This window comes from Acomys russatus, chromosome 21 (assembly GCF_903995435.1).
Source record: "Acomys russatus chromosome 21, mAcoRus1.1, whole genome shotgun sequence".
Lineage (NCBI taxonomy): Eukaryota > Metazoa > Chordata > Mammalia > Rodentia > Muridae > Acomys > Acomys russatus.
The window spans coordinates 34,826,295-34,851,428 of NC_067157.1; the positions used below are offsets into that span (position 1 = coordinate 34,826,295).

The 25,134-nt window shown below is 41.3% G+C and overlaps 1 protein-coding gene across 1 annotated transcript in view; it reads right to left on the reverse strand.

Moving 5' to 3' along the window:
- Window positions 1-25,134, reverse strand: part of Nhsl1 (NHS like 1) — a 232,096-nt gene that overhangs the window by 52,366 nt on the left and 154,596 nt on the right. Inside the window, 1 exon segment of the mRNA XM_051164464.1 lies at window positions 9,252-9,404. Coding sequence (XP_051020421.1) covers window positions 9,252-9,404 — 153 coding nt within the window.

Here is a 25,134-nt window from a genome sequence, read left to right on the forward strand (position 1 = left end):
AAACATATTTCTACCCAATTGCAAGTAATTTCTCATTACAATTTATACCGTGTGCTCAGCAAAATACAGACTAAGATAGAGAGGTGGAGGTGGCAGAGAGAGAAAATACTGTTTCCTAGTTATCAGTTCCCTAGTCAAATGGAAGAAAATTTGCTGTCTAATATGTTATCCTGTATGTTAGGGCCAATACCACCATCATCGACATTAAGCACCACAGGCATACAAATAATTTTATATACAGATATACTGATGTATGTATGCATACACATATATCCATTTCTAATTTTAAATTCAGATTCCATATACGAGAAAATACATGGCAGTAAAGGAGCTTTTTAAAACCATATTGATTAGTATCTCCCTGTATAGCTAATGAGGCAGCCAAGGGACTTTAGTAAATAAATACCAATACCTAAGACACTGGATTAATCCTCTTAGGCTTTTTAAAAAAACACAAAAAAACAAAAAAACACGCCATGAAGTGTAGTACTATTTGCCATCACAAAAAGCCAATTTTTACAACCTCTTCTCTTCACATCCCAAAATTAATTTAAGAAGGCTTCCAGAATGGGATCTGATTGAAATGAGAGTGAAAGCCTTCTGGGCTGGGGCCCATGAAGAACGTGAGTGTGTGAAAGTTGGGAGTCCTGGCCAAGCATACCCAGAGCAGCCACAGTGGGGGCGATCTCATTTCAGATTAGAATCAGGAACAGCTATCACAGCAGCTGAGGACCATCAGCGAAGTCACTCGATATCAAGTAGCCCACAGAGATGCTCTGCCAACACAGTACCAGAGACTAGGGCTGTTACGGGGAGCCAGGACGGCCTTTATCTCGGACCTTCAGTGTAGCACTTTTGTGCTGCACAGACCGAAGCACAGAAGCCACTCAAGTTACTTTATCAGGAGTGAAAATAGAATTGCTGAGACAGCAGACTGGCTGTGAACACAAAAACAAAACAAAAAGCCTTTGTTTAAACAATGCTTGGTGCTTTGTTAAGGCTCTGATCATCTGAAGGTCTGCACGTACTGGTCTATCTTTTGTATGTTAGTAACCATTAAAAATGGGGGGAAGGGAGTCTCCTCTTTACCTATCTGAAAGAGCATTGAAAGCAATGACGGTTCACTTTTCCAGCACCTGACTTCCCTCCCACAGGTTACAGGAAGGGAAGCGCCCATCAGAGTCCCTGTGTGTGATGTGGCTACCGGGGTCTAACAGAGGACATTAAGCAGTCCACTTTGTCCATAATTTCCATTCTGTTAACCCATATTGTTCCTCTCTTAATATGGGACTTAAGCCGTTGTTTTGAGCCAAGCATTTTCCCCTCTAACAATGAAAATTCCGAGCCGAACACATTAAAAAGAAAGTGTGGCCTCAGTTACATTATCACATCCTTTGAAAAGCCAACCTGGCTAAATTTACAAGCACTGGACACAAGATTATCAATTGAAGACGTCCTTTTCACCAAAGAGCTAACAATACAGTGGACCCACACTTCTACCAAGACTCCAGCACCTCTCGTAAGGGAACCACATGAGTTCTGGCTCCAACTCAAACCAGGGTTCTCCAATTCCCTAAGGAGACACAGGTCACAGGTCACACCTCTGCTGCTGCTATACTCCCAACTTTGCTGCCTTTCAACTGCTCTTTCAAAGGTCACCAATGGCTTCCTAGTGACTGATTCAACAGCCTCAAACCCTTCCTGTCCGTAAACAGCAGGATGGCCACCCTGTCCTAGGGGGGCCCCCTTCTTGGGTTGCTCTCTTGCACCTTCAGGGATTTGGTGAAATCCACAGGCACGCCCCTCTTTGTTCCCACTCTTGTCACTATCACAGTCTCACAGTTGTTTATTGCCTCTGACTCAGCTCAATGAAGTGGTAGATGACTGGGGCTTCCCACAAATGGAGTAGCATTTCTAGTGCCATGTGCAGGACTGTGGGCTGGGAGACACACGACAAAGTCCTGCTACTAAAGGCCCCGCTCTAGGGAATGAAAAATGTGAAAACACAATTACTCCACCATCTTAAAGCTGTTTGCACAGAGAGCTATAAGGTTCTGTGGGGTCATGTGCAAAAGCAGAAAAGGGCTGCTGGGAAGTCCAGAAGAGCTCTGTGGGGATTCAGACACCCATCGGACTATGAAAGAGAGGTAGTAGGAAGTGGCCAGGTGTGAGAGGCCAGGGTTCAGAAGGGCAAAGACTAGATCTGAACATACAGTGGGGGTAGGGGAAGTAAGCCAACATTCTAGCGAAAGTACTGTATCAAACTACTCTGTAAAATTAAAAGGGATAGAACGTATAGGAAAGGTCAGAGGGGCATGAAACAGAACAGGTGATTTGGTACAGGGACATAGATGACAGGGGGTCACTTCACACAGGTTATGGTATTAAAGGTCTGAATAGGAGAATTTCAAACTAAGAAGAGGAAGGATTACGTTTTAAAGCCTACACCCAAGGGGAGGGTGAGTCTCAATAATGCCACCACCATCAACCTCGAACCAGTTATTCAAACAGCCTTATCTCTCTGCCTAGCTTTAAGCTGGTGGAGAAAACAACAGTTACTCATCTTTGGCTCCATTACAATATCCAGCCCAGTGACTCACTTGCAGTATCTGCCTAGGGAAAAAAAAAAAAAATTATGGCAACAGAAACTTGATTTTAGGGAAGTTGATTTGTCAGGACTTAGGCTCAGCAGTTAGTATGTTTCTGTGCCAACAATCTGCACATATGTCACCCTTACAGAGTTGAGGCCAATCAGAATGTTGGAGCTTAGGAAGAAACAGAGAGATAAACCATAAGCTGTTTTTTCAGAAGCCAAGAACAAATACGAGATCAAATTGCCAAGATGGCCCCACTATGTAGCAACAACTCTAAAATCAGAACTCTAGTCTCTCATTCCAGTTTCTTACTAACCACAGAACAAGACTCCAACCCAATGCTGCTGAGGCTGAGGAAAATAAGACAGCTCCATCTTACACCTCTGTCCTGTGGCTTTTTATGACTAATATTCTGTGGCCACCTGTGCCCTAATTTTATGCCTCTTTTTGTTTAAACTAGAAAAATAGGAGCCAGGGCACAGTGTTGTGTGCTTGAAATGCCAGCACTCAGGAAGCTGAGACAGGGGGTCCGCTCTGATTTTGAGTGTAAGTTCAGGGCCCAGACTAGGCTGTAAAGACCCTGTCTCCAAAAAACAAAAACTAGAAAATGATTTTGAACACTATGTAAATAAATGTAATTTAACATTACTTGCTCTTAACATTTTAACATACTTTTTCTTTAGCTAGCAATATTCTGCTTTCTTTGATATATCAGTATTCTTTAGGAAGTCATAAGGTAGACAGTACCAGCTGCAAGTGGTAAGTCATTTATCTCTTATTTGCAAACATTGATTTTTTTCCTTGTGATCTTCATATATTTTAAGTCTATTTAGGCACTAGAGTGTAATATAACTTTAAAAACAACCAACAAATGGCATTGAGATGCACCAGCCACACTTGACATCACACAGTGCTTCTTTGTCTCTCTTGCACTAATCTGAATGCTAACAAAATCTGAGTGAGTGAAGAGAAGATTCCAGAAACAATTGTGAAGCTACCTTGAGCAACAGTGAGCTGGTGGGGATCCCCTAAATGAACTGCCTCAAAAAACCAAATCTGCTTTGGACCATTAAACTCCTAGGGTGAGCATCCTGTCCCTGTGAACTCTGCAGAAGTTGACAGCAGCTATAGAGGCACCAGGACAAGTCTGCTCAGTATGCTCCGGGGACTGAGATCACAACAGGTCTGCAGAATGGACAACATCCCTCACCTTCTTGGGGCTCCAGTTTGTCTGTGTACAGAATGTGAGGGAGGGCTGACCAGGGGATTGACAGGTACATCCCAGATCTCTACTCCAGGAGTCATTCAGAGGCTGCTAGGAACGGGGACAAATGCAGGATATGGATAATATGAACCACAGCATCATGACTACAGTTTTTAGTGTCAACTTACATGGTTTCTTGTTCTATTCCTCTCTCCTTCTTCTCCCACAGTGCATGATAGGAGTAGAAGAGCATTCAGTGATAGTACCAGCTAAAATATGACACCCATTTCAGAAAGGGGCTTGTGTTCTCTTCAGTTGCATCTGAGTGTCACCATACTAAATTAAAATGCATCCATCCTTCCCCAAACACTCCTTCCACAATGAGGAGCAGGTACTTTGAAATTCCTGTCACAGGATATCCAGGACAAGAATCTACTGCCCAAGACACAATGTATATCTATGAGGTCTCAGACACCAACGTGTCCAAACAGATCAACTGTTGCATCAGATCCAGAGAAAAGATTGGATTCAGAAACCTGGCTGAATCTACTTAGAAGCCTGGTCCATAATTTGAAGGAAGCTATCCTACACTGAACATTAAACAGGTTGACATGTGATCACACACACTTATCTCTAATCATCTGAGAAAAGTAGTCTCTGTGTCACATCATAAATCCACAATGCTCCTTTGAAATGTAATGAACGTAACTCTGACTTTAAAGGAACACAGGCCAAACTCAATACCCCTCCCTGTTCTTGCACTTCTGTATCCAGAGCCATGGAGCAAGCTGATCTGCTAAAATGCATTTTTCAGAGCAAGGAACTTTGACTACAAGAACATTCCTGATACCAACAGCAGATGCTCTGTGAACTAATTCAGGCAGCAGTGTACACAGATACAGTGACTAAATTGTCTGTTAAACATGCTGTGAGAAACTGTATTTATATCTCCCAAGTTGAGCTTTTTGGAAACTTAAACATGATGCCTTTATTTCAGTCTTTAATATATTCTTTATTGTCAAATGAAGTCTGCAAGCTGTAGAGAAACAAGCAAGGACCCTCTCTTGGAGCCGATTCCTAGCTTCCAATCCCCTCCTTTCCACTCAACTGGGATTCTTTCTAGAAAGCTAATGGCTGTGGTTATAAAGAGGGTATCTTTCATCAAAGCTCTCTCCAACAAAGTCATTAAGGGTAGAACTTCTGGAAATTCAGTATGGTGCTACGAAAATTCTTCATGGATAATGGTTCCATCTTCAAACCTCTCTAATCTCTGTAAGCCATATGTCTTGTTAAATCAAACAAGGGTCTGGAAAGATGGCTCCATGGTTCTGTTCCCAGCACCGACATAATGACTTTTAATAGTCTATAACTCTAGCTCCAAGGAATTTAACACCCTCTCTTGGCCTCCACCGGCACAAAGCTTGCACACGATACACATACATACATACATACAGGCAAAACAACATTCATACACATAAAAATAAGTAAATCTTAAAAGGGGGGCAGATTTTAAAATCTAGGCAACATATATCTTCAAGGGAAGTAAATCACTAGTAACAAGTCAACAAAACCAACATTTGCTCTAAAAATGTGGCCACTATGTTTTATCAAGCAGTCCAGAGACTGACAACAAATACAAATGATCTTGGCGACATTTTGAGCACAATGAAACTGTACAAGGGATCACCTGCTTCTAGGTACACCACACACCATGTTGGACATCTGGGAAGGCAAGTCTCCCCTGCAGTGGGGGGAATGAGAAACCAACCAGGAGAGTAAAATACAACTGGGGAACAGGATCTCCTGGTACTTTTCCTTTCCTGTGCACCTGCCACACCTCAACTATGCAGCTCTCTGGGTAGTTTAGGACAGCAAACTGAACCCCTAAAGCTAGAGATCAGTGAACTTCCCTCAGTTCACCCTAAAGCTCCTGGCATAAAGATGGCCATGGAGACACAGGCTAATGATTTCAGCACTGGGGAGGGTATGTCAGGAGAAGTCCAGAACAGCCTAGGCAACAGAGCAAGATGCTGTCTACATACATGAGTGAACAGACAAGCAAGCAAATAGGTACAAAACTGACACTCAAATTAGCTATGGCTATTACCTGCCTTTGAGCATGAACGTAAACCTAACTTTTGCATAACACAATTCCCAGTAAGCATCATTTCCTCAGTCACTGGACTGACCACTAAGCATTTCCATGTTACTTTGAGAAGTAGAAGCTTAGTGTTTGTTAATTTATTAGTACTCACAGTACCATTTCTATTTGCACTTTGTAGTCCTTAAAACTAGGCAAGCCTATAAAAAGTTAACAATTCGTAAGAGTACTTGAGTGATAAGCAGACAGCACTTGCCTATTTAGCCAAAAAAAAAAAAAAGTTAGAACATCTATAAAGTTAAAGACTAGGTCACAGTGAGATTAGAAGGAGAACAAAATATATTGTACACTACTGATAAGTATGCTTTTCTATATTTCTGAGTGGGGAGCTGCTCCAACTGATAACTATACAACGTCAAGTTTTAACAGCATGCATACATAGAGATACTCAGGGACATCACTCGTGTTTTCCCCATAGTCTGAATCTTCACTGGCATGGAGGCAACAGACACTCTCCTTTTGTTTCCTCTCAGTTTGCTAAGATGATGTGGAGGAAGTGGGACACGAAGTTCTGTGTGGATCAAAAGTGATCAAAGGTAAATACTCAATAAAAAACAATTGACAGGTTCTTTCTCATTTCATCCTTTCTATCTATCTATCTATCATCCTAAATATCACAAAGTCATACTTAAAACCACAAAAAGGAGTTTTAAAATCCAGACTTTAAAAGTTTTTGAAGAATTTTCCAGAGTTATTAATTTTATGAACAGAACACCTCTTTGATAGAACTGATGCAGGCAATGAAGGAATTACCAACTACCTTGAAATTATCTTTTCAAAATAAAAGTCAAGTTTTGGTGAAACCATTGGTGATGATATCTCCTGTGTAGTCCTAAAAAAACCCATAGACATGTGCTCAGCCTTCTAAGGGAAGGAAAGTCCTGTGGTGGGACTTGAAAATACATGCACTTGAGAGTGAGGCACAGTTTCCTGGAGAGTCATCAAAAAATGGGTGGGCCTGAAAATTCAGACTCAAAACATATTATCACCGACAATCTTTCTACAAGCCAGTCCATGCAGTGCGTGGCTGCTCAAGAGCCGGGCAGAGCAAAGCACTGCCTCAAGGATTTGTCCTGGGAACCATGCCACTTTCTCATTAATTATCTGGCAGAGAAAGGTGAGCTCTATAAGTAGAGATGCTGCCTGTTGAAATTGACTACAGATGAACCACTGAGGACTGACTGGTTCCCGACTACGGTTGGATTTAAGTACACTAAGCAACCAATGTCACGAATGTGGTGAAGCTCAAAGTATAACTCCAAGACCATGAAGACGAGCAAAATTAACGCTGTTCTTCTCACTTCAGTTTGTAGTCATTAAACATATATAAGTCACTCTGGCTTAATTAGAAAGAGAACCTAACAATGCCCTAAGCTTTCGAGTCTAAAACAAGATACTCTAAAATACACAATATAAGCTATGATGGTTCAGCAGGGAAAGGCTCTTGCCACTAAACGTAAGGACCTGAGTTCAATTCCCTAGGACCTATATGGTGAAAGGGAAGAAATGACTTCTGTAAGCTAGCAGGTTGCCCTCAGACCTACACATTTTTGCCATGGCACACATATGTACATAGGTAGGTAGGTAGGTAGACAGATGATAGATAATTGATAGATAGAGAGATAATAGATGATAGATAGATGATAGTCAGATGATATATGATATTGATATAAAAACAATGAAAGAAAAAAATAATTTTATGGCAAATCTACTCCTTATGTCCCTGTCTCTGAGCAAAAATTATCTGATTTTTTTTTCATTCCCAGAGAGCAGTTTTTGGCATATCTCCTGAGTATTTTTTTCATGGTGTGATTTGGACTACAAAGCATAAATTACAGGATAGTCAGCGTTCTGCCTTTATTCCATACCTGCTTCATAGCAATAGATTCCCAACAAGCATCTACCAATGCCAGTTCAACAGAGCAGTGAGTTCCACAGCCTCAGAGGGTCCAAGCTTAAGTTCTGGTCATTACAACTAACTTTGAGGTAACAGATAAGTTTACCTTTGTGAATTATTGCTTCATGTAGATGCGGTGAGAGTTAATGCTAGAATAACTATAAAGATAAAATGAGATGAGAACATTCAGTGGGCTTAGACTAGTTTCTGACACTGTAATAAACCAGGGGATCTCAACCTTGTGCATCGTGAACACCGGAAAACACATATCACATGTGTGGTTGTCTTAGGTTATGAAGTAGCAATGAAAATAAATTTATGGTTCAGTATTCACAAGACCACCGAAAGTATGTGGTCTGATGATCATGACCCACAAGTTGAGAACCACTGTAATAAACTATTGAATCACATGCATTCTACCATTGTGCTGGTACAATAAAGAATAAATCACTTGGTAAAGGGCTGGTCCATAAGTAAATATTCTCATGAGGCCAGGCTCCTCACACTGCTTTCTCCTTCAGTCAGTGACAGAACTGCCCGAGACTCAAGTCTTCCACAACCGGAGAACAGAAACGATGCGCAGTTTCATTAAATTTTCAAGTAAGCCACAAATACTTCTTTGGTTTACTTATATCCCAAATGTTACACGATAAGAGATATCTGATAGGAACAGTACACTGTAGGATGAGACGTTTGGTGTGCTATCTTAATAAAGCCTCTCCATTTTCCAAGTGAATCCTTTCCCTTGGAAGACTCCCCTAGCCTCCCACCTTTGCACAGACCCTCCTCACTACTCATTTGCTGTTTCAACATGGACAATTTGTTAAAGTGAGAGTTTTATACTTCCTGTAGGAATTCACACCTCTTCTACTTCCTAGCAGCCACTACCAACAGAATCTATGGTTGGAAGAGTCCTGCTGAGCACTACCCAACCCTGACACCTGAATTAATTAGCATCACATCAAAGTCTACATACAAGCACCGCGCGCCCCCCCCCCCCCACCTCCACTTCTAACTTTAGCCAAACAGAACAAACCATTCGAAAGCACCAGCTTTAGCAAATTTGCTTTCAGCACCTAAAACAGCTTTAAAAGGCAGTGGTGAAATTCCTGTGTCAGCACAAGTTTATTTGGATTAGATTAATATTGGTGGTTTGAACATGCAGAAGGGATTTCTAAGCGTCACCGAGTTCTTTAAAGGCAGATGTGCAAGTCAGTAAAAAAGATAGGGTCTTCCGAGGACCAGAAGCTTTTAGGCATATGAAAGGTTGTACTAATGGAGACATTCGATGTCCATACCTCTTCTTTTACAGACAGTAAGTAATTCAATTGACGCTGTCAGTTCTTAACAACTAGCAATTTGAGTCCAGCAAGCCCAGAGAGAAGGCTATCTTACCCCTTAGCACTGATTTGAGGTTGAGCTTGGCTTGGCGGTGCAGGTCCTCAACACAGGGGGGTCTCGTGGTAGGAAGGAACACATTCTCCTGCTGATGCCAGGGTGCCGTGTAGTGGACTGTCCACCGGCTCTCCTCATCCAAGTTGGAAACCGCTACAGAGAAAAAGATTCACATGTCAGTCACTGACTCTGAATTCGTTACATTAGGATGAGGTCAGCCACCACGCAAGGCGGCTCATCCCTTTAATCCCAACCATTGGGAGGCTGAGGCAGGAGGACTGATAAAAGTTTGACACCAGCCTGAGATATATACTGGGTTCCAGGGCAGCCTGGAATACACTGAGTGAGACCCTGCCTCAAAAACAAGAGGAAGATAACATTGTGGCATTTAACATATCCACAGGTAAGAACCAGCCAAGAACAAGGGAGCAAATTCTAGTGAGATTCCATCTCAGGATCCAGGGTTTTTTTGCACTGAGCTACATCTGTACGGAAAAAGCACAAACCGTCCATCGACCACACAGTATGGTCATGGATGTCTGCTCAGCTCCCTGCTTCCCAGAATCGTAGCTCCTCCGTTAGAAGAACGGCGGAGAAACTTGACAGAGACTTCCTATTCCCCCTTATCCACACACAACAAACTAAAATTTTCCAACTGTACAATGCCACCGCATCATCAAACAAACCAGAAACAAATTCCTCAGCATGAGGTTGGAGCCAAGTGTGCCCCTTCTATCGAATAACTAGAAGAGTACCATGGTAACAAGCACAAGTAAAAACTTTAAAACTTAGTATATTCCGTTTAAACACCCCTGAAATATAAACTGTTTCTCATGTATGCTTTCATAGTAAGTGTATTTATTTTTTAAACCATATTTATTCACTTTACATCCCGTTTGTTTAGCTGTTTTTTTTTAAACATCAGTTATAATTGACGTTGTCTAACACAAACCAATTCTATTGAATTTTTAAAAAACAAAACAGTCCAAAATCTTGCTAGGAAAAGAACAGCAGGGATACTGAGCCTAAGATGAATTTCTGAGATAATTTTCTTACACTCCTACTAGGGCTTTGTTCTGTATTTCTCAACAACACAACCTATGCTGGATTTTAAGTGGAGCCTAAAATGAAGCCGGCAGCACCCAAACACATCCATCAGCAATGCTTTAACACTTTCTATTTATCTGCCAGATACGTATGCATAGGAGAGACTAAACATATATAAAAGGAAGTCTCTGAACTGGGCAGTTACCCAGGGTAGTAAATCTACCTTGCGTAGAGCCAGGAGATGTCAGGACTGTGAGTCAGAGGTACGTCTACCCTGACTGTGCCCTGCAACAGACAGTTGGCCAGAGTGTATACCTGGGAACTACATGATAAAACACAACCTCAAAGGGACAAGAAAAGAAAAAAAAAAAAAAAAATGAACTAATGACTCTGTTTGAACATATTTAAAATTAACCAAACATATCCCATAATGCAGTAATTAGGACTACTGTAGAGTCCAATTAAACTAAGGTTGCTCATGAAATAACTTGTGTAAAGCAAGGCTGTGGTAGAGACAATGAATTCTAAAGGAGCCCCCAGAACTATTCCCACGGAAGAGCTGTGCCTTCCTTAGCCTGGCTCCCATACACCTGTAACCCACCCTACTAACAATTTTTCCTATAGCTACTACATGCCTATGGAATGGATCTGAAAACACTACAGGAGCTACCTTCACCATAAATTCCTGAATGGTAATAAACATTTAGAACCAGACAGAAAGTTAAAAACAAAGTTTTCTGTCTATAATGTAGCCTCTACTATTTTACATATTGAACAAATGCTCCGTGTGTGGTTCATAAAACCACTAGCCTAACGCATGGCCTTCGCTCTGCTGTATGGTTCAGAGAATCGCACAGCTCCAAAGCAGCCAGAGGTCCCTGAAAGGACACACAAAATTCATTACAATGTTATTTTTTTTTTCTTTTGCGAAAGTCTATTTATTTTCAATTTTAATTGCCTTAGACGGAAAATGGAAACTTTCCCTCTTTGCTGATTACAAACCAAACCCAAGTGATGACATCTGAGCCCCTGTGATTGCACCACACCAGCCCCAGGACACAGACACAAACTGGCTCCTCTGAAAGAGCAGGTAGTTGCCTTGTCCCTGCTGTAGCTGCATCCTGCCAGGGCAGGTTTGTAGCAGTCCATCCAGACGGGCTTTAAGCTAGAGAGATGCAGACCATGAGCCCGCAGTGCTGCTCTTTGTTATGTTTACCAATCCCTGTGAGCAGAGGCCCTCCCCGCACATTTATCCAGGCCTTGTCACTGAACAAAAGGCAACACAAAGCCACACCGAAATAAGCTAATAGAAAAAAAAAATGTCACTGTAAAATTAAAATTTTCAGTGGAATGAAGAAGCACCTAGATTAATGATATTTAAACCGACAGGAAGTACACAATGAAGCCACAACACAAAAGCTCACTGCTTTACGACAGTTACTGATCCGTCTAGACAGTTTGTCCTCAAGTGCTAAAATCCATAACACAGAGTACCAGGGGGCTCTTCAGGATCATCGTCATCAGAACTATGCGATACATTACACATTGGCTCTCACCCCAGCCATTCATCCAGCTGAAGGCTCAGAAACCACACACTGTATATCAAGGCAAAGAGTCAACACAAAGACACTCCCCTTCCTTCAAGGACTTCCTTTGAGAAGTATAAAAGAAATGAAGTCACCTTAAAATGGCAAACATAAATAAATAAGACAGACTAAGGACACATAATATTGTCCAAGGCATTTCAGTGACTTGGTATACAGTGGAGATTAATTCAAGGCTATTATGCTCTTTCACTGTGATGCTAGCACACACAGACACACACACACACACACACACACACACACACTTTCCAGGACTACTTACTTTTCTTCTTAAAAAGTTTAAAGAAAGATTTAATCTTTGCATTAATGAAGACCACCATTTCCTTTCTGCTGCAGGTACATAGGTTTAGAATTCGAAGTCACTTTAAAAGCTGGGTCCAATAGGTCGATGGCAAGCTGTGCTCAATGCTCCAGATTCCAACTTTCGTCCTCGTCCTCGGGTTGCAGTCCTTCGACATCTGTCTGCCTAAGCTGCTGTAACTCTGAGGTCAAGTTTACAGTCAGGTGGTTACAAACTATTAGCAGTCCTTGAACCAGAAAAACTCCCACTGAAACCTAATCTGAAAGGCTGGGAGCAGCCAGTGATAACAGGCGCGGAAAGGGAAAGCCAATCACGTCCTCATTTGCATGAGCACCGCAGCAGGCTCTGCCTCAGCGCCCATTCATTCCGTTTCCTCCTCACACATTCTCCTGCCTCACAAACAGACGGCAGAATTTACATTCTGGAAGTCACATCAGAAGAAACAAATGTGTTCTCACGAGGCCACTGTGTACATCGAGATCCCCATCCCCCACTCCCCAGAGGAGCCAGTACGTCTAAATGTAGTCTCACTCTGGGTGTAAGGGATGTGAACTGATACAGGGGAAATGAGCCAACCTTTGTTTCCCAGCCACGCCCTCAAGCTCTGCCTCCTCGACCAAGGGAACTTTCCTAAGTAGTACAGCTTTAGAATAGAAACGCCAGGGAGCTCTGAGAGATGACTTAGTAGCATTTTTATGCAAATGAGGGTGCCCGGTCTCCTAACCCTTTGCTACTTCTTGCTCTCAGCACCCAGTCTTGGGAAGTGTGATCTCATTTGCAACTAGCTGACACACAACTCTTAAAAAACAAACAAAATCCTTTAGCTTCCTCACTCCAAAGGAGAAATTAGATACATTACTGGAATCACTTTAATCTCTTTTAAATGCGGTAATTACCTAACAGCCTGGTTCTAACAATTCCACCCGAGCTTCACTGGTAGTAGTTTTAAATAAACATTATTTGGATTACTGTTTCGCTCAATGTAACCAGAGGGAAATCAAGGCAACCTACAAAACTACAATCCAAGAAGGAAAAGATTCATGTGGAAACACCGAAGAAAACAGATCAGGAACCAAAGGGGAATGCAGGAAAAGTACCTTGCATCTCACCCCACTTCCATACAGAACAGACTGTGAAGCAATTTAAAGGACCTCTTAATTCATAGCTTGGAGCCAGACTTGTAACTGAATGGAAAAATGTAATAATCCTCTAATTCAAAACATTTACTTTATAACAAAGGCTCTTAGTCAAAGAATAGCAGTTTATATACAGGGCTCCCCCTAGGGAAAGTTTAGTGATGATGGCTCCTCAAACTTTCTGATCCGTTTAACCAACAAAAGCAACCAAACAAAACCCAAAGAAACTAACACATCATCATCACACACAGAGAATTCTGATGTGTGTTTCTTTCTTCTTTTACATGGCTTCACTAAAAAGTCATCTACAGGGCAAATGAGTTACACCCAAGACTACAATTCAAATTATATGGCTGCTTTAAATTGAGAGCAAAGTTCCTCTTCAGAGTTATCAGTGACTATGACCTTGCTCTGTGTGTTACACATTAAAGACATGTAGAGTTCCAGAAAGAAACAAGCCTATTACTAGCTACAAGTTTTTGAAGTTCAATGTCACCCCAACAACTTTCCAAACAAAAGCAGAAACTGTTCAAGAAAGCAAACCTTGAATACACTCAATCCTGTATGAAGCACAGTACACAGTAACTGCAGGCAGCGTGCAAACACAGACACATTCCTTGAATACGAAAGTGCCTACTAAGTGCCACCCTTAGCCTTGTATTATTCAACAAGAAACTCTATAATTGTGTGACAGATCAGAGAGTGGTAAAAATAGTGGGTAAAAGAAAAGTTTGACACAAGTAGACAAAAGAAGGTGGGAAAGGGAGGTTGATGGGTCTTGGTGGATTTTAAACAAGTCAGGGTGGTCCTCATTGAAATAATTGAGTACAGACTTGAAACAGAAAATGGCAATAAAACAGAACTCAACGATAAATTTCACTGGCTCTTATTTTCGAAACAAAGGCTGTTTCTCAGGCTGGGGAACGCATCTCCAATCCCCCAGGACTAGTTCAAGAAGTGCTCTTTGGCTTCTTAGAAAGTAAACTGGAACAAGAGTTAAGCATGGAGCAATTTCCTTCTCTTTCCAGACTGGTGGGTAAGGAGCCACAGTCGGGGAAGAAAAGTCCCTACTTGTTACACAGCAGCCAATGGTAACCTCCGAGACAGGAGGCAGGCTTCCAGGCCCAGGGCCACGGACACTTCATCTTCTATGTATGTGTTCATGATACAACGCCTGAGGCCAAGTCCTAAGGCAACAAACCAGATAAATCATCGTGTTTATTAACTGTCAAACATGGTTATATTTGGAGCTATACATTTTATTAATTATCAAATTGTATTGTTCCGTCTTCCCCAATAATGCTGCCATCTCACATTTTATATTTTATGTATCAGCCTAAGCTAAGACATATGTCTACCATATAATTTGGATGCCTTGCTGCCATGATTTATTTAAGTAAATGTCTAGTATTTTGAAGTTGCTTAGTTTATACATTTCAACAGGAAGTGCATGATTCTATGGTACTTCCTATTCCAGTTTCAGGCAACCCCATTAATGGCAGCAGAAGCAAAACAGACTCTGGAAACTTGACAGAATATCATAATAATAAAGACCCTCAATTCTGCAACCACCAATCTCCTGTCCCAAGACAAGAGCTGCTCACAAGATGAGACATCCATGCCGCACTTCAGTCAGCTGGACAGTGGAAGTAACGATAGCATTTCCATCACAGGGTTATTATCAGAACGTAAGACATCATACTTTTTAAAGATTTATTTAATTGTTTAATGTATATGAGTGCTTTATCTGCACGTACACCTGCATTCGTCTATATACATCTCCATCATATTTCTTTTAAAGATTTTATTTATTATTTATATAGTATTCTGCCTGCAGGCCAGAAGAGGGCACCAGATCTCATTATAGATGGTTGTGAGCCACCATGTGGTTGCTGGGAATTGAACTCAGAACCCCTCAAAGAGGAGGCGGCGCTCTTAACCACTGAGCCATCTCTCCAGCCCCAAGGCTTTATTATTGGTAAATTACATGGAATATTTCTTGGTACAGACCAAGCATTTGTGTTTATTAAACACACAAATAAAATCAGAGAACAGCTAAGCAGCCTTATGCTTAATTAAGAATTATGCTTATTTTTAAATTTTATTTGCGTGTGGGGTGTGTGTGTGTGTGTGTGTGTGTGTGTGTGTAGTGTGTTCATGCATGTGCATATGTGTGCATCTGCATACATGGATGATGGTAACAGGACAACTTGCAGCAGTTTGTTCTCTCATTTTCCACCATAGGTTCCTAAGGATCGAACTCAGATCATCAGGTTTCATGGCAAGCACTTTTACCTGCTGAGCCATCTTGTCTGTCCATGTAGACACAAAAACAAAAATAAGTAGAAGAATTAAACAAAACAAAACAAACCCTGATTCAACACTGGTTGAATAATCCTGATAGAACTGTATTTAAAGCAGTGACCTCCAATAATCCTGGTAGCTTATTCTGATACCAGATTTGGGGATTCTGTTTCTATGACTGTGCTGTGAAATCTGTATTCTTATTCATGACTAAGTCCCAACTTTTCTGTATCTCAGCCACGCAGTGCTGTCATGCATCTTCAATCCCAACACTTGGGAGGCAGAGGCAGAAAGATCTCTGAGAATTTGATACCAGCCTGGTCTACCGAGTGAGTTCCAGGATAGCCAGGACTACACGGAGAACTCCTGTCTTAAAAAAACAAAAATAAATAGATAAATAAAAATAAAGGTTTTTAGATTTTTTTTTTTTTTCTGCTTAGGCATGATATGATGATATATGCCTCTACTTTCGGCTTCTAAAGAGTCAGAAGGCTTGCATGAGCCTATGAATTCAAGTTCAGAACAGCCTCGGCAAAATAATGAGAGTATCTTTATTAACAACAAAATTTCCCTGGGACATCACGTTATCACTTCCACAGGTAAGTATATCCAATATATCAAGTTTTTTTTTTTTTTTAAAACATGTTAACTAAGATCGTGTTTTATGCTCAATCTTTAGTTTTATGCCAAACACTTATTATTTCCCTTGTATGTCCAGGATAAAAGTGCATCATTCAAGGCCACTGAGGTGCACATGCCTATAATCCCAGCACTTACCAGGTGGAAGCAAGAGAATCACTGATTTCAAGGCCATCCTAGGCTACATAGAGGGAAACACTGTCTTAAAAACAAAAATCCACAAATAGAGCTCAGTAGTTAAGTGTGTGCCTGGAATGCCCACGAGGCCCTGGATTTGATTGCCTTGCTTTAAAAAAAAAAAAAAAAAAACAGGGCGACAGGGTGACAGGCCTTCTTAGGAAGTTCACAGTGCGGTGGGGAAAACATACCCATAAGATTAAAAATGGTAATAACAGTAAGACCAGGGAGAGGGAGGGAGGGGAACAGGAAGTTCATGGTGGAAATGATGGTAGGCTCCTAGTTTATTCTGAAGAACAAATATCTGAGACACAATAGAGGAGAGTCTTGGCGAAGAAGTACCATTAGACTCAGGTCCGCACACCACAATGGGACAATGGTGAGCGAAGACCAGAATAGGACAGGACGAGAGTAGACACAAAGCCCTTGCTGACAAGCTCTCTCCTAGGTAGAGAAGCCTAGTGTCTTTCTTAAACCACTGCCTAGCTCCTGCTGACAAGCAAAGGCTTTGAGTCTGCTCTCATCTTGTCCTACTCTGGTCTCCCCTTGGATCTGGGCCCAGCGGTCCATTCAAACTATGGCACTAGCCAAGGTTTCAAGCAGTAAACTTCAAACCCCTACCCAGATCTAGCCAATGGACAGGACATTCTCCACAGTTGAGTGGAGAGTGGGGTCTGACTTTCCCACGAACTCTGGGGCCCCATATTTGACCATGTCCCCTGGATGGGGAGGCCTAGTGGCATTCAGAGGAAGGATACCAGGCTACCAAGAAGAGACTTGATACCCTATGAGCATATACAGGGGGAGGAGGTCCCCCTCAGTCACAGTCATAGGGGAGGGGAGTAAGGGGAAAATGGGAGGGAGGAAGGAATGGGAGGATACAAGGGATGAGATAACAATTGAGATGTAATATGAATAAATTAATAAAATATATATATTTTTAAAAAGACATTAGGTTGCTGGGGCAGTGGTGGCTCACACCTTTAGTCCCAGCACTCGGGAGGCAGAGGCAGGTGGATCCATGTGAGTTCTAGGCCATCCTGGTCTACGAAGGGAGTCCAGGACAGCCAAGGATACACAGAGAAACTGTGTCTCAAGAAGAAAAAAAGAAAGAAAGAACGAAAGAAAGAAAGAAAGAAAGAAAGAAAGAGAGAGAGAGAGACACTATGAAGGCTGATGTGTTGCAGGATATTTAAATGGCATTGTGAACCATGTGCTGCTTACTGGAAAAATCTATTTCTAGTTGTGGTGTGGCCCAGCCCTAGCACACACCTTTAATCCAAGAGCTTTCCACTTGAATTAAATAAAATCAACCATAGATCAAGAGGCAGAGCAAGCAACCAGTTGACAGGGAGTGAGCATAGGAAAAAAACAGAGTAAGAGGAAGTCAGGAGGATGATAGGAAGCACACAGGAAGTAGAAGGGAGGGACACTTAGTTTTCGAGGACATTAGCTGAGGAGGAAGGTCAGCTGGGTGCTTTCTCTGCCTCTCTGAGCTAGCAGGCTTTTACCTCAGTCCTCATTGGTAAAATCAAAGGACTGAGATTTTGTTAAAAAAATAACAGCTATGTGTGTCATAATCTATGCTGAATGGTCAAGAGACCAGGAATTCATTTGGGGCTCAATTTCTTCACAGTGCTTCACCCAGCCTATGTGTACACTCCAAAAGCATCCTTAATCTGAACATTTCAAACATGAAGTCATGCAAAATCTTAAGCTTTCTGAGCTCCGATAACATAGCACCAGTAGAAAATTCCATGCCTGACTTGAGCATGAGATGGGTCACAATCAAAACAGAGGTGCAGCAAAAATACTGTCCAGCGTTTCCTTTAGGTTGTGCACAGGGTGAAAAAAAAATAGCATAAACTAAATTCTGAGTTTAGATATGAGCACCCAGATATCTCACTGTACACACGCACACACACATATTTAGGGTCTGAAACATTTCTGCTCCACAGCATTAAGAACATTACAATATGTTTTAAAAGACATGTAAAGTATGAATTTTAAAAAACAAATAAATGGGTCAGTGTTGTGGTTAATTTAGCGATTGGCCTAATAAAGGTTTATTATTAGCCCTATAATTATTATTATGGTGGTATTTTCTAACGCGCTAGCAATCAACGAAACACAGACATCTGTTATATTGTAAAATAGCTTGAGTTAACCTGGGGCAAGGCAGATATTAATCCCCCAAACTGCATGCCATATTGGGGCAGGTATCCCATACCCTGCTTCTAATAATTTCTGTCGAGCTACCTCCCATCCATAATCCCCAAAACTTGCTAATCATCATCATCTGGGCCAAATCTCCATCCATACCAGTCCTGTGCTTCTTCCTCCACCTAACCCATTCTGTTGGCCTTCCTTCTTCCCGCTCTTCTTCTCCAGTCTCTCCTCCCTTCCAGGTCTCTTCCTCCAAAGCCTGAAAACCTTAGCCATGCCTACCCCATTTGCCCTGCACAGGTGTGTTGGCTATTTATTGGCCAAATATGAGAATAAATTCTTAGGCTTCCTTACATAGCAATCTCGCGGCACAGAGACAGCAAGCAGTAATTAGCATCAAAATACATCAGACCAACCTCCAACAGGTTGGGGGCCATTAAATCAGGGTTGGCTTTTTAGAATAAGCCAAGCCATCTGGGTTCTACCTTAAGCATCACAGTGTATGAGGGAGGGAAACAAGGACCCACAACTACTCGTTTTTGTCCACGTCACCACCCATTCTTTCATCTTTCACACAACCTTATCATTTTGAGGGATAAAAAACAAAACAGAACCTATCTGCTGAAACTAAAAGCTTCTTAACAGCAAACCATGAAAGCTCCTAGAACTCTGCCAGGGCTTCCACCCCTTACCTTCTCATCCCCATTTTCATAAAACGCCAGCCTTCTTGGTACATTAAATACAGTGAAACATTAGAAGTCTTTTCAATCTCTGAACTTTCGTACTGTTAAACAATATTGATTTAAAAAGGACCATTTTTAAACGTTATACACAAGAGTTACATGCAGAAACTGTATTGTATTATATATGTATCATATTATATATAAATATATATCATATTATATATTTAAATATAAATTTAAATAGTAAAAATGTATTTCTAAATTTATAATATTTAATATATATTATATGAATATATATCACATACATCCTGTGTGTTATATATGCAATATATATTTATATATATACACACACACACACACACACACACACACACACACACACACAGACACACTTTGAAATCCTAATCAATTAACAAATAATATATAATTACCAAAGAGTACTGTGTTTTTGGCTAGATTGGAAATAGAAAGAAGGAAAGACTAAGAAAAAGCACAGATAATATATATTTCTAGTTAGAGCTATGTAGTGCAAGCTAAATATAACACATCTCAGGGAACTTCAGCTCCTTAAATAGAAAATTCCTCAGCCCAACCTCATCTACAAGTAGTGGGTTTACTGTTTGCTAACCTTAAAGCTATTTTAAAAAAGAAATTAAAAGTTTTTTTTGTTTTGTTTTGTTATGTTTTTCTACCATCTAAATTAGAAAAATAGAGGACTGGAGAGATAGCTCAGGAGTTAAGAGCATTTGATGCCTATGCAGAGGGCCGGGATTTGACTACAAGCACCCATATGGCAGCCCATAGCAGTCTGTAACTTCCGTTGCAGGGGATCTGCCACAGTCTTCTGGCCTCCTCAAGCACTGCATGTGCATAGTGCTCAGACAGACATACATGTAGGCAAAACACTCAAACATATAAAAATAAAACATTTAAAAAGATAAATTAGAAGAATATAATATGCACAACTACTTTAGATTCGAAATATTCATCCCTTAGGTTTTTGAGGCTCACTGGGCAAACTGAAAAACAGGGTACAGTATAAGCCTACTAGGTCAACTAAATAAAATTAAATTACGTGTGCATGCTTGACAAGAGGTTACAGAAAATACTAAAAGTTAACATAATTTATAGTGCATACACATACATACATATAAAAGGCAATAGCTCGGAGATACTGTTCCCAGAATGAAACCGTGTGACAAAACTTCATGCAAAATTATTTTAGCTGCCTCACTAATGTTATTTCACTAAGCACATTTAAATTCATCAATACTCCAGAACTTCACAGATATAATGATATGTTCTTCTGTTTCCAAATTAATTTTTAATGGTGTGGCCAAGACATATTGCAAAGGATGAATAGAAATCCCCCTTTACCAGTATGAATGGAGGTGGTAAAAGCAGAAAGGGAAACCTTCAGAGATTACATCTGTTCTTTAGAGGGAACTTGATCTGGTATCCATTCTGCCAGTTAATTTTGGTGCGGAGAAACCCCCCTCCACTCTGCATGCAGATCCTGGTTAATAATTTAACCCAATCCCACTGTTCCCATCTGCTCAGTCCATTTCAAAACAGCTGCTATCACCACGGCTAGGTTAGGCAAGCCACAGTATTCATGTGACAAACAATGAGCAAATGAAAGGTGAGACACACAGAAAACATGCCATGAGAAGAGAAAAAGAACTCCTGCCCTCCCCAACCAAAAGTGTAATCTATAAAACATAAAAGCAGCCACGCTGACACTGAGCATTCAAAGTTCAGGTGGCCTGCAAGGGCAGGAGGGTGCAAAGTCTTCTCTGTACAAGGGTACTGCCACCGGGGGCCTATCCTGAGATGATAGACCTGACATGTGGCCCGCAGGAGACAGCTTTGTACAGAGCAAGCCTGGTTAATCGTGTCTAAGGAAAATACTGCATGGGAATCTAAAAGGAAGCGTTCAAAGGCACCTGGAGTGAGAGTGGGAAAGAGCCAGGAAGAATACCAAAATCTCTTTGTATCTGCAATAGGCAGCCCCGTGGTGCAGCAGTGGGCTACTCCTAGCTGAACGGAATACCTTGTCTCTAGTTTGCAGTGTCTGACAGTCTGCCTGTGTTAGAAAGAAGCCATGTGGCCTGGGAATCCACTCTCACTTTTTTCCCTTAATATCCTTGCATAGGCTATTAAATCTCCTTAGATGCCTGATCTCTGCCCTATTCACTGTTCAAGTAATGACCAAATGCTAGCCTTCCTGGAGCACTCCTTGATGTGCCTTCCTGGAGCACTCCTTGATGTACCTTCCGAGCACTCCTTGATGTACCTTTAATAATTTCATTTTTTTATATGTGTCACTTTACTTCAAGGACAGCTTTCTTAAAAGCAAACTGGGGCCAGAGAGCTGGCTCAGTGGTTAAGAGCACTTGCTGTTCTTGTAGAAGACCTGAGTTTGGTTCTCAGCACCCTCATGGTGGCTTATAACTATCCATAAGTCCAGATCCAAGGGATCCAATGCTCTCTTCTGATATTGTACTTCCAGAGAGACCTATGGATATTCATAAACGAAATGTCATCTGTATCCAAGCAGGGTTGAAGAAGCACTTACACACACTATTGTATGCAAAGGAGGTCCATAGGAGGGTCCTCGCGTGTGTGTCTGTGGTGTGTCTCCAAATGTGTCTGAGTGTGTCCGTGTGCTAGTGTGCGTCACTGGACTCTAGCTGCTCCATGAGCTTCTGGAGATTCTCCAGTCCCCACCTCCCATCCCCTCACAGGAGCACTGGGGTTACGGACGCGTTTTATTGCACCCCACTTAAGGCTGGCGCTAGGGATATAAACCCAAGTCCTCTCTTTTGTGCAGCAAGTACTTTAGCCACCTTCCCAGGCCCAACAATGGGATTTTTTTTTCTTTTGGATCTTCAAGGCAGGGTTTCTCTGTATAACCCTAGCAACCCTGAGCTCAATCTGTAGACCAAGCTGGCCAAGATTCTCTTGCATCTGCCTTCAGAGTGCTGGGATTCATGATGTGAGCCAGTATGCCCAGCTTTAAACAATGGAGGTCTTAAGACGAATTTCCATTAAAGATGGTCTAAAACACTGCTCAACAACAGAAAAAAGCAAATAAACTGACCAGTGGAAAATCAGATTTATCACTGCCAGATTTCTTGCCAATCAACAATCAGTAAGCATTAACACTTAAATGACACCTATAATTATATTTTTGGTGGTGCTTAGGATGGGACTCAAGCATGCAAAGTAAGGCCTCTGCCACCCCCCCCCCAACTACTCCCCCAGCCCTTTACAGCTAAGAATGTAGGAAGCAACGGACAGATCAAGAATGAACTTGTGTTCTGGTGAACTGCACAGCCATTGCGGTTTCCTTTGCTCTTTTCCTTGTGATTTCTCATATCCTTGCACATATGGTTCTGCTGAGCGTTGCAATTAATAAACTGGTGTGCTCAACTGCTCTTGTGACGAGGCCTGCTGGTTCACACGCTAAATGATCCTTGGGGGGGTTAAATGAGTTATTCTGGTTTGCTGATGAAGTGACAGGACTTTATAGCAAAAAGTCCCACGGTATTTGACTTCCTAGGAAAGAAAAGGGCTCACCTATATGAAGACAATGTGCATCCTCCAGTCAGCTCAGAGCTTCGTTTTTATTTGTGTTGTCTTAAATTAGGAAAGAGAGCAGGAAAAAAAATCTTCACACAGAAATCATAGGTCCTTACTACATGTAAGGGCTCTGGAGGCTGTGCAAAGCGGCTGGAGGCGAGATACGGGGCAAAGAGCAGCAGCTCAGCAGAAATGGACATTGGGGATTCCTCTGGGCTGCAGAGAGCACTCATGACTCAGCCAGCTAAAGACCTCCCTCCCCACAATCTCAATTCTTAAATACTCTTTCACTCATTTTTCTTTGCAATGTGTATAGTAACCATTTTCAGTAAATAAATAAATAAGTAACAAGAATCAAAAGAATACTCATTGAGTGGAGATGTCTGTGCAGCATCTCTGAGTTTGTGTAAGTTAGTACTACTAAGGCATGACTATATGAGGCAGATTTCTGAGTTGACATGGCAGCTGGACCGCCATGCTTGTCGGCATTCCCTGCTGGTAGAGGCCAATACCATTAGGGCAGAGCTGGAAGGGAAGGGAGATATGTTGACTGCAGAGCCCTAATAATCATGGTGAAAATCAAAATGACAATCAAAAAATAATGCTTATGTTAGGTAACTGTCATGACTGTGAAATGCCATGCTTAGCCCTTCTCCGTCAGCATCATAGCAGCTGAAAATAGGAAGCAGTCAAAAAAAAGCAGTGGGTGGGGGGGGGGAGGATTTCTCTTCACTTAGTAAATAAAGTAATCTTAGGAAAGATTAAGATGAACCGTGTTCTCCATGCACATAATAGTACATTTAACTTATGGTCAAGTCTGAAGTTTGGTTGTAAAAATGTGGCTCGTTCATAATTTGAACCATCGTTCTATTATTGTTTTTCTCATTTTCTTCTTTTGAGAGAACATCTCAATTAGTAGCCTAATTTGTACTGTAACTCAAGATCTTCCTGCTTCAGGCACCCAAGTGACAGAACTAAGTCACTTGCTATCTGTCTTTCATTATTGGGAAAAAAAAAAGTGGGGAATGTGGGGCGGGGGTGCGAATCATCCAAAGAATCTAACCAACAGTGGGCTGGGGAGGTGGCCCAGCTGTGACAGCCACACAAACATGAAGACCTGAGTTTGGGTCCTGGCACCCTTTTAGATAAAAGCTGGGCACGGCTATGCAATCCCATAATCCTAGCCCTAGGAAAGCGGAGACAAAAGACTCCCTGACCTTGCTGACCAGCCAGTGTAGTCAAATCAGTTCAGTGAGAGACCTGTGTCAAAAAAATAATAAAGTGGGCTCTGGATAGATTGGCTCAACAATTAAGAACAATGGATGCTCTTCCAGAAGACTGGGGTTTCATTCCTAGCACCCACATTGCAGCTCACAAACATCTGTAACTCCGGTGTGGCCTACGTGGGCAAAACACCTATATACATAAAATATAATAATTTACAGAATTATCAAGTGCTCTGGCTTACACACATCAAGTTGAAAAAAATTTTTTTTTAAATTTAGCTAACAATTAAGACATGAACAACCAACCCTAGAACCAGAATAAAAAGAAAAATAAGATATATAAAGAACTAGGCATGGTGGTATTCATCAGTATTCACCAGTAATCACAGAACTTGGTAGACCGAAGCTGGAGGTCTGAGCTATACAGCGAGCTCCAGATCAGCTGGGCTAATAGTGAGACTCTGTCTCAAATAAACAACCCAAAGATATTTAGGAAGAAAATAAATAAAACAGGATCCTGTGGTACCAAACAGTTCTCCAAGATCTCTCCAATACCATATAAAGCCTCTTAAAAGTGTCAGATAGGATTAATTTTTAAAAATTATTTTATTATGTTCCTTTTTAACATATGCATTTATATTATTACGCATGAATAAGATAAACTACGTACAGCAGGAAGAACCAAGAGACAATCATGAGTTATATGAATGTTACATTCATAGTGATTTGGCTGTTTGTATTTGTCAAGCTTGAAGTAAGGATGGGCTTAATTTTATCAGCAAGTCCGAGACATTATCTCTTTGAACACAGAAAGCCATAGAAATCACTGTATGATAAAAACACAAAGAAAGCCTTGGGTTTGATCCTCGGCACTAAGTTAAAATGATATATTTACAAAGTTGCTACAGTCAATTACCATTTGCAAAGTCTATTTAATCATATTTCCCAGCTTTCCCACCCTCGCTGGATGTTTATACACAATCACCTCTAATCTGACTGACATTTAATTATTTCA